General features: G+C 49.1%; 1 protein-coding gene across 4 annotated transcripts in view; it reads left to right on the top strand.

Annotated features, from left to right (window-relative positions):
- Positions 1-2,049: 2,049 nt before the first annotated feature.
- Positions 2,050-14,720, top strand: part of FHOD1 (formin homology 2 domain containing 1) — a 34,647-nt gene continuing 21,976 nt past the window's right edge. For all 4 annotated transcript variants that reach the window (XM_035118446.3, XM_035118445.3, XM_035118444.3 and 1 more), the window contains exons 1-3: positions 2,050-2,305; positions 11,202-11,308; positions 11,693-11,757. In XM_035118446.3, coding sequence (XP_034974337.3) covers positions 2,105-2,305; positions 11,202-11,308; positions 11,693-11,757 — 373 coding nt within the window. In that variant the 5' untranslated portion in view covers positions 2,050-2,104. The remainder of the gene's footprint in view (positions 2,306-11,201; positions 11,309-11,692; positions 11,758-14,720) is intronic.

The raw sequence follows: 14,720 nt of genomic DNA, 5'->3' as shown, positions 1-14,720 counted from the left end.
AAGAATAGCAAAATATAAAAAATCCTTCCAGTAGCACCTTAGAGACCAACTAAGTTTGTCATAGGTATGAGCTTTCGTGTGTATGCACACTTCTTCAAATATTCTTCAGATACTTCAGATATCTTCAGATGCACACGAAAGCTCATACCTATGACAAACTTAGTTGGTCTCTAAAGTGCTACTGGAAGGATTTTTAAATTATTATTTTTTACTATGTCAGACCAACATGGCTACCTAACTGTAACTAGAAGCATAACAGGCATCAATCGCAATGCAATACTCAAAATGATCCCCCTCCCTTAATCAATGTGTGGACTCTTGCTGTTGGGGGATGAGAGTTGTCCTTAATCCAAGAAGATGTACATCCCCAGCTAGGAAAAGATGCACAATCTCTGGGAGCCTAAGGATTGGGAGCAAAAAGTTCCCCAAAATGGTAGAGCATCACTGCAAGGGCTTGTTGGCATCTGGCAAGAGCCTCTGGCCACAGCAACCACTATTTTCTTCGACACCTCCCCCCCTCCCTACATTCAAAAACGATTCTAGAGATCTCCACAACAGACTGGAAATCATGGAAAGAGGCAGGATAATTGTGGTTCATTATGGCTCCCCCAGAGACCATGGAAATTCCACGTCACATAAACCCAAATACAGACTAGTGATTTGATCCCTCTGGGATGCTGCTGCTGCCATGGACAGCTTACTCAACTCTGACAACTCCAGGAATGATTCACAGAAACCAATAGCAGTTTCTGGCTATGGCAACGGAGGCTGCTCATCAGCCTACTTGTGGTATCTGACGGATTTTGTTCCATCCCTGGAAAGAAGGGTTGCTGCAGGAAAGCGCAATCCTAGCAATTATTACTCGTAAGCATCAATCTGCTGAAAAGAAATAACCCAGTGTTTCCAAAGAGGATGCATTCTGTTCAAAAATGAGTGTTGTTGCCATTTCTCTTCAGATTTTACCTCCTTTGTGAGATGGAGTCTACTGACAGGTTTGTAAGCCCCTGAGCTAGGTGTGTGTGCACTGCTGCTGGGAAAGGGGGTCATGGTGCACCTCGGGGGAAATAGGGCGACTTGAGAAACACGGTGTCTAACAATACAAGCCTAATCATGTCTATTCAGAAGAAAATCGTGCTGAATTCAACTGAGCTTACTCCCAGGATCACAATATAAATGTATACCCGTTTAATCACATTTCAATAAAAAGCAAGCAGGGGGCCAGCTTTTATCTTCACATACAAACTGAAGAAGTAAATTACTCTTGGGTCTCAAAGCAGATGGAAAGCATGTTGAAAGGAAAAATGTAAAGTTCTGAGCTAAACAAATCTATTCAGGAAGAAGGAAGAGTTCCTCTTCATTCCTATAAAACCTGCCTAAAATGAATGCTGGCCTGTCTTAGCTAAGGGCGCTCTGCCTCCTGGTGGCAGCGCCTGAGCCCGGAGGTGCGGAGAAGGTGGTCGGGGGGGCGAGACAGCCACCCTCCCCAAGGAAGAAGGGGAGGAGATGGCGCGGAGATGGCCACAGCGGGATTCGGAGTGAGGAGCAAGAAACGTTCTGGCCCGGGCATGCAGAACTCGGGAGCCAGGCTGGGTTGAAGGGGAGTCCGGTGCGAGGAAGCTGTAGACTCAGAGGCAAATCGAAAGGAAGCCTCACCAAGAAGCCCCAGCCCACGCGGACAGGGACCGATCGGAGGTCGGTCCGTCGTTCGTTCCCTTCCGCTGCGGAAACTGCGCTGCCGGCGTCGCCGGGGCTGCCACTTCTGGTAGGAGCGCGCGCACGTGGAGCAGGCAGCGAGTGGCTCCGCCCACCAGGCCAGCGGCGGCCAATCAGGCTTCGGCACGCCCCCCTCCCTATGCCCAAAGAGCTCGGGGCTCTGTGGGCGCAGGTAGACTTCCGGCTCTCAATGGTCAGCAGGAGCGGCCCGCAGAGGCCACTCCCGCTGTTTGTTGGTGTATTTTATGTGCCCAGTAGAGGCCGGCGGTGGCCGGCGGGCGGGGCTAGTAGCTCCTCCCCCTGCTGTGTCTCGACTCCGCCCCTCGCCCCTCCCGCCATTCGCAGACTCCCTCGCCGGGACTGAGGCGAGGCAAGTCTGGGTGCCGCGGCCATGGGCGAGCCTCCCGTTCCTTCCGCTTCGCCGCCTCCGGGCTCGGTGCTGTGCCGGCTGCAGTACCTGGAGGACGGGGACCCCTTCTCGTGCGCCGCCTTCCCGGAGCCGCGCCGCCCGCCCGCCCAACCCGTAGCCGAGGCTCTGCCGCTCGCTGCCCAGCTGCCCGCCTTCCACCGCCTTCTCGACGCCCCACTCCCGGTGAGAGAGAGACAGATGTGCGCGGCCTCTGAGCGCGTACAGAGCGCCGGCAGGCGAAAGCCCAGCCGCCGCTTTTGTAAGGTGCAACGGGGCAGGAGGCGATAGAAGCCTCTGGCTGTGCTCCCCTCAGAAGTCCACGGGGCCAGCTGCTCCCTGGATGGGACTGCCTGGCGCCAGCGCCGCCCGCGGCTACTAGTCCCGGTGGCTCTTGGTGCGGGGGGGAGGACAGCGTTGTCCGCAGCTGGGGAGATTGCTGCTTCCTGGAGCCCTACGATGGTCATGTGCTTGGTTCCTATCAGGGCAGGATGCTGGGGTGGGGGTAGGAGAGAGGGGTGATCCAGCCTCTAGGAAGCAGCATCTGAAGGTCTCCCTGGAGGAGAGAAGAGCCACCAAGGGAGACCTGGCTTTTTCTCCGTTTTTGCACTCTTGGCATGCTCAAGGAGGATTGGGGCTGGCATGGCTTCCCAAGGGGAGCCCCCTCCCCCCTAGTAAGAGACAAAAAAACCAGTGACAGCGTTAAAATGATGTATTGTATACATTTTTGGCAGCCGCAGGCATGAAATAGATAAGCGCTCAAAACACATGGAATAAATGAATAATGTCCATTTTATATCTTGACATCATGGCTTAGAATGTATGCACTGGCAAGATATTGATGGACCTGTAGCATTTGCTGTGCCAGTATGACTCAAACCATATATTTAGGCCAGAGCAGATATTTTGATCACCATAGATTGGTGTTCAGTCATGCTGTTTGGTCAGCCTTGCAGAGGTATCCTAGAAACAGCTCTTGGCTGCCTCAGTGGTATACCGTAGTCCCTGTGTTGCATCTTGTAGCCTGGGCCAGCAGATTTGGAGGATGTGTGTTTGGGTTGCGTTTTATCTTCTGGCCTCTAAATAAGCTGAACTCCCTACAATTAGATATTGGTCTTGATTTGTTGTTTCATTTACTGCTTTATTTTTGGCATGAAGCAGCTGAATATCTCATGTCAATAGTCATGGGGTATTTTTTTTGTTGGCAACTAAAGGGGGTTGGGAACAAACAGGCAAAGCCGTTCCAACTAAGTGTGCTTGGGTTTCAAACATGTGCTCTAGAGCCAGGCTATGTGCACAAACAACAGCTCTTATAGTCTAGTTATTGCAGGAATTGAGACTTAACCCTCAATGCCTCTTTGCAATAACACAGACCCCCCCCCCCCCCGCTGCTGCGCTGCCCTAAAAAAGGCAAAGAGCATCAACTGGGGGTTCATCAATTGGGATTGCTGCTATGGTCTTGATGGAGGAATGTAACCCGATTCTCTCCTGCTATAGTTTTGGGGGAAATACCTACTGTGAAGATAATGATGATGCAAATGGAGGATTTCCTCCCAATGCAAAATACTTGCTTCAGAAGAGGTATCTTCAGGAGTGACTTATTTCCCCTTCCACTCTTCACCTACAAACTCATGAAGTGTTCTCCTTACTCCTGCTCTCCATCTTCCCACTCAGCTCTTGTCTTCCTCCTCCAGCTTCTAAACCTGGAACTGCTCTTGCAAAAACCTCTGTTTATCTCTCACTACAAAGGTCACTACTTGGTCCTCGTTTGGTGTGCCTTTACTACAGGGGGATCCCTCTCTCCTGCTTGACCCCCTTTATGCGAATGGAGCGTCACAGCTCCCATCATCCTTGATCGTTGGCTGCTGGGAGTTGAAGTGCTGCAGCAGTATCTGGAGGGCCACAGGTCACAAGCACGCCTGCCTTATGCCCACCAGTCAGTCTCTGATAGAAATAGAAATACTTTATTGTCACTGTACTACTTGTTTACAGTGAGATTAAAGGAGCCCCCCACCCCACCCCCAGTCTCTCAGTCCTTGTTACACTCTGTGTGCTGGTACGACCACCAATCCCGACCACCAACCCAAACTTCAGCTGCAATGTTGCTGTCTTCCATTCAGCAGCCTCACGGCCCATGGGTAGAAACTGTTCTTTAACCTGTTGTTGCGGCTTACCGGTATCATGCTTCTATATCTCCTGCCCGAGATTCTGTTTTCATCTGGTTTTTTGCCTGTCTAAGTGTTCTTTCAGTGTTTTCCTAGGTGGAGTATCTTCCTTTGTTTTCTTTCTCTTTGTTGAGGGGCCTGCCTCAGGGATCTCTTGTTGTTTTCTGCTCTTCTCTCCACACACTGAGTGACCACTTTCCCAGGGCCACCTGTACACAGACAGAGGTTAAAGCTTAGCTCTCTCCCCCTTTCACTCCCATTTCTGCATCACCCAACTGATATTTCTGTTCAGATGCTTCGTTGTCTCAAGCGCCACTGCCTCCCAGACTGAACTTCTCAGACTGAACTTCTCATATTTCCTCTTTAGCTCTCCTTTTTTATTGTATTTGTTGATGATGTTACCATGTATTAGGCAATACATATGCCTGCAGAGTCTCTGGTGCTCTCCCTGCTGAAATTGGGCTTGTAAGGAAGCTTCCTATTGTAGGCAATGGAACAGGTGGGCAGTGTGTGCTTGGTGCCAATGGCAGAGTCCGTGGTTTGCGAATGGGGGCCTGGAAAGCTTGGTTGATTTCCCCCCCACCCATGTACACTGTTGAACAGGCCTGGGTTTGAATGCCCTCTCTGTTCCCTCTATTCAGTCTGTAGCTGAGCCATCTAGTTTCCTTCCTTCCAACTTTACAGAAATCCTCCCTCTCTGTTTCCTTGAGAAGGGTAGTGAGAAGGGTGATTGGTGTGGGCTGCAGAGTGTTGGGTAGACATGAGAGGTGTGGGCTGAGAAACTGAGAAGGATGCTGGGTATATCTCAAAAGATCAGTTTGCTACATGGTACATGGGTGAGTAGTGGGAAGTGCAAGAGCTCATTGAAAGACCTGGTGGAACATGCCTGAATTAAAGGTAACAGCCTCAGGCTAAGCGGTTGCTCTCCACCCACCCACCCACTTTTAGAGTGTGAAAATCACTTTAACTAGTGAGTAGCATTAGTCATATCCTCACATAATTCACCTTTTTGTTTAGCTGTTACAAGGGAAATCAGTTCCTGAATTTCTTGTTCCAGACTGACCTTTGGAGTACAAAACATGCTTTCTGAAGATGACCCACACTCTGACTCCTGGAATGAGTCTTGTCTGTCCGCATTTAATCCTAAAAGCATTTGCAGAACCTGTCACATGTGCCCTAGTAGGGGCGTAGCCCTACTGGAGATGTTGGGCTGATGCAAAGGGGCCTCATTCTGAGGGCATTCCTGATGAAGCAGCAAAGGTGCTGCCCCTTGAGGGTAGACTGAGTGCTGGTTTTAGTAGCAGCAAAGCAGTGGTGTTGCTGGAAACTTCTCTCCTGTACGCTGAGGAGATGGGATAATCATGCACAGCAAAGACCAGCTTCTGTGTCCAAAATTAGTCCGGTGACAGTCAGATTTTCCTCTGGAGTTTGTTTCAGCTATTTCATCTGGGAATATTAAAAATAAACGTTCTCCCAAGTATACTCAGGGCCATCAAGAACTTCTTGTCCTCTGTCTTGGGAGGGCTATTCCTGACTCCCAACTTTGTGTGCTGCTTTTGACAAGAGGGCTAGTTTCTTGGCCATCTTGTTTGCTGTTGTCTCCCCACTACCATTGCCTGCCACAGGTAATGATGAGCCAACCTTCCCCAACCTCTTGCTCTCCAGATGTTTGGGGCTGATGGGAGTTATAGTAGAAACATCTGGTGGGCACCAGCTTGCGGGAGGCTGCTATAAGATTTGTGCTACATCAGCAAACGAGCAGCTAAATTCACCCCACTCCACCCCCAGGAACTCTATTTTGGAAGATTCTGAAAGTTGCCATGTTGACAGTAGCCTTGATCTCCTGCCTGTCTTGCATATCCCAGGTGAGGCTCAGAACTCTGAGGGGCTGGAAAGCAGAGCAGCCAAAGGAGAAATCCATACGGGTTGCAGGAGCAGAAAAACCGGAGTTCTAGAGCTGAGCAAGTGGCACTTCTGAGCAGTACTACACTGGACTGTCCTTCACTGAAGCTTTTAAAGCAGAGGTTGGATGCCCATCTGTCATTAATGCTTTAGTTGAGATTCCTTGGTTGGACTAGATAACCCTTAGGGTCTCTTCCAACTCTGATTCTATGACTAGGCTCTGTGACCAGTGCTGGTTGCTGAGCATCCCCTCCTAACCACAGCCTCTGACTTTCAAGACTTTGGTGAAGCCCATGGCTGCCACACTTCAAAAAGAAGTGCAGGCTGGCCCTTTCGGGAAACAGAGCAAGTTTCAGCACACAACACACAGTGACAGAGTCCTGTGTTTTGATGAGAAGCAGGGCTTAGCCTGTTTCCAGGCCAGAGGGAGAGTTGCTGTCGTGGGTGCCTGTTGGTCATCATGTTCCTTGTTTTCTGAGCACAATTGGCATGAAGGGTTGGCTCTGCTTGTGACACCCCTCATTAATCATCAGGGGCTGTTCTCTTTTGGGCACAAGTGCAAAGTAAATAGTGTGGTCCTGGTACATTTGTCTCCTTCCTTGCTGCAGAATTTGAGCCTAAACAATCTGGTCGCATGGTGCAGAGTGGAAGGTGCAGGGGGAAGGAATGGGATAAGAAAGGTGGGAATCTAGACTGACTTCTCTGATGCGAGGCTCGGTTTTGGGGGACAGTAGCCATGAGAGGATATGTTACGAGTTCTGGAAGCTCTGCCAGCCTGGACAGGTCTAGCTTGTGAGCCTTCATTAGATGGTAGCCACATTGCTGGTAAACATGAGAGCTAGGAACTTTCTACTTCTGGTCTCCGTCTCCTCCTGAGATGCCAAATTCTCCACTAGACACCTTCTAATTCCGAAGTGGGAAGTTCTCAGTAGCCAGGATCCCCATCAGGGATTAATTTCTCTCTTGCCTCCTGTAGCCTATGGAGGAATGGATCTTGCAGCAGCTTTTAAATGGTGACTGTAAGAAGTTGTCTGATCCTGAAGCAGACCATTGGGGGTCCATCTGTCTCAGTATTGTACACACCAGTGGTTCCAGTTAGTTAAGTACTGCAGCCCCTCTGTTTTTCAGAAGCCAAGCTATGAACCCCCTACTTTTGAAAATTTTGATATATCTATAGAAGTTTTTGTTATGTGAATGGACTCCCTGAAGTCCAAAGACCACCAATTGGGAACTACTGGTCTACCCAGTGTTAGAAATTAGCCAGGCACATTTTGCAATTGGCATGGCTCCAATTGCAACCATATGGAGATCTCTGGATGCCAGGTTGGCGACTGAGGAAAGCAAAATGTCAGTGGAGGACGAACTGCAATATTTTCCTTGACGCTTGAATTGGTTTTATTTGATGTTTTGTTGTTGTTGTTTTGTTGTTGTTTAGTCGTGTCCGACTCTTCGTGACCCCATGGACCATAGCACACCAGGCACTCCTGTCTTCCACTGCCTCCCGCAGTTTGGTCGAACTCATGTTCGTAGCTTCAAGAACACTGTCCAGCTATCTCGTCCTTTGTCGTCCCCTTCTCCTAATGCCCTCAATCTTTCCCAACATCAGGATCTTTTCCAGGGAGTATTCTCTTCTCATGAGGTGGCCAAAGTATTGGAGCCTCAGCTTCACAATCTGTCCTTCCAGTGAGCACTCAGGGCTGATTTCCTTCAGAATGGATAGGTTTGATCTTCTTGCAGTCCATGGGACTCTCAAGAGTCTCCTCCAGCACCATATTTCAAAAGCATCAATTATGGTTTTAATGTGATGTAAATCACTCTGAGATTTTTTTTCTTTAATGTATAAAGTGGTATAGAAATGAAATTAATAATAATAATAATACCTCACCGCAAAAAAGCCCCTAGACATACCATTGTGGTGACAGCAACCTAAGTTTCAGGTGCCATTTGGCGGTTAGATTATATACAGTATCTGAGTCTCTAGCACTGGACTCTACACTAACTGTCAGCAGTTCTTACGCATTCAGGCAGGGAATCTTTCCCGCTCTCCTTGGAGATGCAACTCAGGATCTTTTGCATGCAAAGCAGATGCCCTACCACTGAGCTTAAAGATGAAAGCTTCTCATGCTAGCTCATGGCCTGGCAACTTCCTGGGCAAAAGAGGTGGTCCTTCTGCTTTAGGAGAGGCTGGCAGCACACTCCATGTGCTCATTTTAAAAATAGATTTATATCCTGTCTTTGAGAAAATTGATCATGAGATACAAGTTAAACATATAACAATAAATAGAAAGTTCCAGCAAAAGACAGAAAATCAGTACCATATAGTCATAGATAAAGCTCGTAGAGACAACCATTAATAAAACAAGTCGGTGATCCCACGTCCACTAAAACACAGCCAAGCTCAACAGTTGAAAAGTCCTGTCCTTCAAGAAAGATCCTGAAAGAATAATGAAGTTTTAAGATCTCATTAGAAAGCCCGCAATGTTTGATGGAGCCCAGTTGGCCATGAATCTCATTGGAGAGTGGCCACTGCCACATCCCTGCCAATTCCACCTTTCCTTGGGGTGGGCAAAGAAGGGCCTCTGTTGCTGGGTGGTCATCCGCATATTGATGCCACTTCAGCCCAAGCCTCTGGGTGACCTCCCCCCCAATCAGTTTCATGTACGTAGTGGCACTGATCTGTAAGTGAAGAGGTCATGTTTGGACACAGGCCAGCCAGTTGCCTTTTTGAATGGCCCTGCAACATGCCTTTCTACCTTTCCAGACCCATTATCCTCCACTGAAGCTGTCCAGAATGTGGACAGGCAGGGCTGGAATGGCCTGAATCAGCCTTGGAACTGAGAATGCTGTGCCCTATTTGGGGTTGAGCAGGATTCCTGCCAAAGCTCATCACAGGAGGGAGGGGCAGCAGCAGCAGAGACCTTAAAGGCCTGGGACTTGGCCAGCCTTTCTTCTTCACAAGGCTTGTTAACTCTACATTGCCTGGCCTTGGAGAGCACCCAAAGAGTGGCTGGTGAGGAGGGGATTTGCATCACAGCCCTCTTCCCAAGAGGAGCTGTTTCCTGCATCAGGACCTGCTGTGCCTTCCACTGGGAGAGGAGCAGCTCCCTGCCTGTCCTGGCTGAGCAGCAGGTGAGAGGGGCAGCCTAATGCCTCTCTGGATTCTACAGCTCTCCTTGCATGAATGTGTCGATCGACTAGTTTGCCAGCCCTTCCTTCAGAGTGTTGGTTGTGGGGCTTCCTACCCCTGTTCTGATCAATCCAAAGCCTACTATTTGGAAACAGAGCTTTAAATCTAGCTTATTTTTGTTTTGTTTTTTGCTTAAAGACAGTATTCCCCTCAGATCAGGCATTTCCCTTGTGATGGCTTTTGGGAATAGCTGGGAGCTTCCCGTTGTGGTGATGAGGTCTGACTCAGCATGGGGTGAGTCAGCTGCAAGTCTTGCAAAGGGAGGGAGAGAGGGGTGTGACGGCAGATCTCAATCTTCCCTGTCTCTGAGATGAAGTTGGTTGTATCTCTCCGGCTTTCTTGTTGGCATCTGTCTGTCTCTGGAGACAGTGGAGGAGTCTGCCTTTGGGGATGAAGGCAAAGTGTTGGGAGGAGAGAAGAAACCCCACAGCCCTTGGCTTTTGGTGCAGCCTGCCTGTCTCTGCAGTATGGGGCTAGCAACATTTCCCCCTTCCCAAGCCTGACACCTCACTTCCCTTTTTTCCAGCATATTTGGCATACTTGGGTCACCTGGGGAAGCTATTTCTCCCAAGAACCATCCTCACAATCTTGCTTTGCTCTGCTCTTCGGGCTGACCTCTGTGTCTTTCCTGCAAGCTTCCTCTGCTCCTTCTAAAGCAGAAATAGCCCCTGCCATGCCACTTTTCTTTCCCATCCCACTTTCTGAACACCTGGGCTGTCTATTCAGTTGGTGCAGGCAGGGGGCCAAACCACCTTGGCATCTCCTCTAACCTCATCACATTGACCACAAAGAGTTTCTGGAAATGAGAGCTCCTAGTAGTGTACAGGCATGCTGACCTGTAGATTGACACAAAGCTACCACTGGAAATGGAATCTTTTATGCAGTTTCAACATATGCTACTCAGTTCCTCAAGCCAGAGGATTCTCTGCGAGACTTACAACACAATTAAAATCCACTTAAGCAGTAAAATCACTAAACAGAAAGTGGAATAGAGACACCCAACTCCTTCCTGCAGTCACTCTTTGGGCAGTTCCCTCTTTTGGCGGTCATTTTCAGGCAGTTGCCTCCATCTTCTGCCAGGGTTTTTATCCACTGAGTGGTCTTTGCATCCCAAGAATTCTGAGCTGCAGCTCACCCTTACTGAGTTCTTTGCTCACCCCAAGGCTCCTGTTGCTCGTCCACCGAGGAAAGCCAGCTGCTGGAGGCTGTAGCACTGAGCCGAAGGGCAGAGCCTCTATCTACTTTGGGGTCCTCCTTCCTGGGGCCTACACCACTGACGTAGAGCCTAAGGCTTTATTTCATCATGGCTTTGGTTCTTCATGCTTTAGAACAGGAGTGGCCCATGGTCGGCATCCAGCCCACCACCGTAGCTGTACCTGTGGTGATTCACCCACATTCAGAGCAGAGGGAAGGGTGGAAGAGGAAGCTGCGGGTGGGTTTCTAATCAGCTTAACCTTGCATACCACCTTTTCTGGTAGAAAGTATTCGTACTTGAGGGAGCCAGGGAGGGTTCTGCACTATCCACCTCCAAATCATGGGAAGTTGGCTATCACTTCCTTGTATCTTTTGAGTCGCCAGGGGAGAGTCTGAATTAGCCCTTCTGTTAAACTTGAAGGGCTTGGGGAAGGAGCACAGGGTGCCTGTCAGGATGGCCCTGCTCCCTGTGCTAGTAAGCCTGCTTGGCTCACCTGCCCACTGCTCACCTGGCATTGGCTACTCAGGACTGTTTCCTCACTTTCGCTGTGCATTCTTTGCTGCCCTGTTGATTCCCTAAGTGAGCAGGCAGGCAGGCTCCCTACCTAATATTGGATGTGCTTGTGTTTTGCAGCTCGAGGACTGCACTTTGCAAGTCTTGCCTTCTGGGCACTACCTGGACTTGGAGCTTTCCCTGCTGGAGCAGAAAGATGAGCTGGAAGGGTTCTATGAAGAAATCAGGTGAAAATCTCTCTCTGCTGCAGGGTATATTTTCTCTTTCCCAACCTGTATCGGGCAGCACTTTCCATAGGTTTCTGGCTTCACAGGTTGCCATTTAACCCTAACAACCTGATGCAACCTTGTCAAGCAGATCCAGAAATATGGTTGTTAGTAGATGTCCACACTTGTGAAGTTGGCATGGTTAGGTGGTCAGTGCCCCAAGTTCCTCTTGCCTCCCCGCTGAGCCAGTGGCATCTTCTCTCTTCAGCTGTTTGGTGAGCAAATGTTTTGAAGAGGAGGGGGAGGAGGTTCCCAGTGGCTGGCTGGCGAGTGTTCTTGGGAAGCAGGCTGGGGCTCAGGGAGCCTGTGCTGATCTAGGTCCTGTTTCCTTTCATGTCGTTGCAGCAAAGGGAGGCGGCCCATCCTGCTTCTCCGCACACAGCTCTCTGTCCGAGTCCAGGCCATCCTGGGTGAGTCTCAACTCTGTTATTGCTTAGAGCTCTTTCAGCTCTTGCTGGCCACGGATTCTGAAAGCACTTGTTGGGATTTGCCTTCCAAGGCACAACCACGGGAGGGCTAACACAGGGTCAGCTGCTGCTGCTGCTGCTGCTGCTGCTGCTGCCTAGCTCTGAACTTGGCTTCTTCTAGTGCTATGCGGGGGAGAAAATACCTTGATGTGGGTTGTCTGGAATTTTTTCCTGTGCAACTTGGGGTACCTTGCCCTGGAAAACTTTCTGCTACCCTCAAGAGTGATCCAATCCAGTAGGTTTACTTTTATTTTTACTTAGTAAGCAAAGCTAAAAGTGCTGGAACCGCCAAGTTTGCCTAATTATTTCTACTCCCTCTAGGGTACAAAAGATTGACAAGTCAAGCTTATTATATTTTCCCCTTTTAATTTGAGTGTGTAACAACCAAGAAACTCTTCCAAACTGAGGTTTTACCCAGATTACCAGTGCCAGTTTGCAAGCCTGAAATATGGCTCTTGGGACACCTTGCTTTGCAGCACAGTTAGGGAGCCTGTGGCCTTTCATCTCCCATGGGTCAGGGTGATGGCATTTGTTGTTCAACAATGTCCAGAGGGCCAAAGATTCCCCATTCCTACTTAGCAGCCTTAAGATACCTGTGTCCAACTGAAGGAATCAACTGTTCACAACTCATATGGAGGGGGGAGAGAAGCTTTGCTTCTCAGCTGAACCAGCTGCCTCTTCCCTCTCCCTCCTGCCTGCAATTGTTCTGCATGCTACTCTGCTGTTGCTTCAGTCCTGGCTGCTGTTTCCTTATGATTCAGCACATGCACTCCCGGGCTTCCCTTGGTTTGCTTCCAGTCTTGTCAGTGCTGATAAATGTTGCAAGTATTTCCGGAGCCTGTGCGGGCGGCTGCAGAGCCTCTCCCTCTACACTCAAAATAGACTCCATGTACTGGACAGCAGGACTGCCCCAAGGGCATGTGGGAGCAGAGCGCTGGAAAGCCAGAGGTTTATCTGGGAGGTACAGTTGGGTGACCACAGTGAGGGAGGATGCTGGTGGAAGGAAGTACTGAAGCACCCGCTTCTTCCCTGTGGCTTCTCTCATTATCCCAGTGTGGCCAGAAGAAGTCAAGCCTCAGAAGAGGAGGAAGGGGCTTGAATGGTGGTGCTTGACTAAGTCAGTGGAGAGGGTTCCTTCCTGCTTAATCTTTCATATAGCAAGGAATTCTAGGAACTTGGCCATTGTTAGAATAGTAGCTAGTTAGTATTTTCTGACTAGGATGGTTGCCGTCCCAACACACATGGGCGATAATGGTGATTGTAAGGAGTTCGCAGAAGACGCTGAATCTACACTGAAGGCAACAAGGGTTCGGCTTGGTAAACAGCCCTGCCCTTTGAGTTCCCAGGGCTCTGTTGCTGCCTGCTTGGGAAATGTGTACCCTTAAAGAGCGTCATTTGAAGGGGCCAAAACCATGGAATGTAGCTTGGAAGTCAGGCAAATAATGGAGTGTGAGAAAAGAGAGAAGTCCTTGGCCCGGCAGGAATCATAAAAAACACATGGCTTTCTGTTGCTTTTCCAGCCATAGTTTTGCAAATTAAAGTTCTACAGTCGCAACCCTACTTGGGTTCTTGCTTCACTCATGAAACATTCTGGGAAAGATTTGCCAGACGCAATCCTGAAGTGGAGCCAAAGTTCACAGCCTGCTCTTTGACCTTGTTGTTCCTGGCAGGCTAGTGTCCGAGGGGGGGATGTGCTTGCTGTTGTGGTGGACCAATGCACTCCATTATCTGAATGCTCCTCCACAGATATTTCTATGTACTGTTTCTTTGGGGTCACTTGCCTCTTTGTTATCCAACCCTTGCTTTCTTTCTTGTTAGAGAGTCTCTCTACATAGGGTCAGAAAGGTGCAGAGAAGTGTCGAATGCCAGTCCGTTTCCCTGGCGGGAGTGGGTTCTGTATGCATGGTTGCGTTCTCCTGCAGTGGGACTGTAGGTGCTGATTGATACCCCTGATGTTACTTAGGCAGAAAGAATCCAGTTGGTCTCACATAACTCTGCCCAGGAAAAGATAGACTCTAGTACAATATTTTCTGCCCCGCCTTTTCTTGAAACCTACAGGGAGGGGGACTCCACAGCCAGCTAGACAAATGTTTTCCATTGGTGAGAAAAGAAGTGATTCCCGGCTTTTAATTAAAATCTGCCTGCTTTATCGCGCTGGCTGAAATAACATGTACCGATACGGTACATGACCATTATCACTATGTATCGTGCTAGCTCTCAAACTTGACTTGATGAACGTTGGAAGATTCAGGACAGACATAATTAAGGATTTCTTCACATGGTTTGTGATTAAACAATGGAATTCACTTCCACAAGAGATAATGATGGCCACTAACTTGGATGATGTGAAAAGAGAAATAGACAATTTCATGCCTATGAAATAGACAATTTCATGTCCACTAGCCACAATGGCTGCGTTCTACCTCCACTGTTGGAGAAAGGATACTTCTTAATACCAGTTTATGGGAATCACCACAGGGGAGAGGTTTGTTGCATGCATGTCTTGCTTATGTAGATCCCATAGGCTTTTAGTGGGCCTCTTCTTTGAGAACATGATGTTGGGCCACTGGTCTGATCCAGCAACCTGTTCTCATCTATGTGGGGTGTTTGGGTTGCCATCACAAAGCTGACCACCTCCCCTACATATCACCAGTTGCTTTTGAAACTTCTTTCAGTTTACAAACCAGCTGACAATCTGGGGAGAATAAAGAGGCTGGTGTTCAGGAAAAGCAAATCTAAATCCCAGGCCCTTGCTTGGGTGTGGGGCAGCCAGGTACACTTGCCCCGGGCCTTGGAGAGCTAAGTTGGCCGTGTGACTATGCTAGTGACTGGCTGCTTTTTGGTTTGAGGTTACAACTTTATTCCAAAGGACTCCTGCCCCCAAGCCTCAGACAAGCTCTGCACAG

This window comes from Zootoca vivipara, chromosome 6 (genome assembly GCF_965207765.1).
Source record: "Zootoca vivipara chromosome 6, rZooViv2.hap1.1, whole genome shotgun sequence".
NCBI classification, from domain to species: Eukaryota; Metazoa; Chordata; class Lepidosauria; order Squamata; family Lacertidae; genus Zootoca; species Zootoca vivipara.
This window is presented reverse-complemented; position numbering and strand designations above follow the sequence as displayed.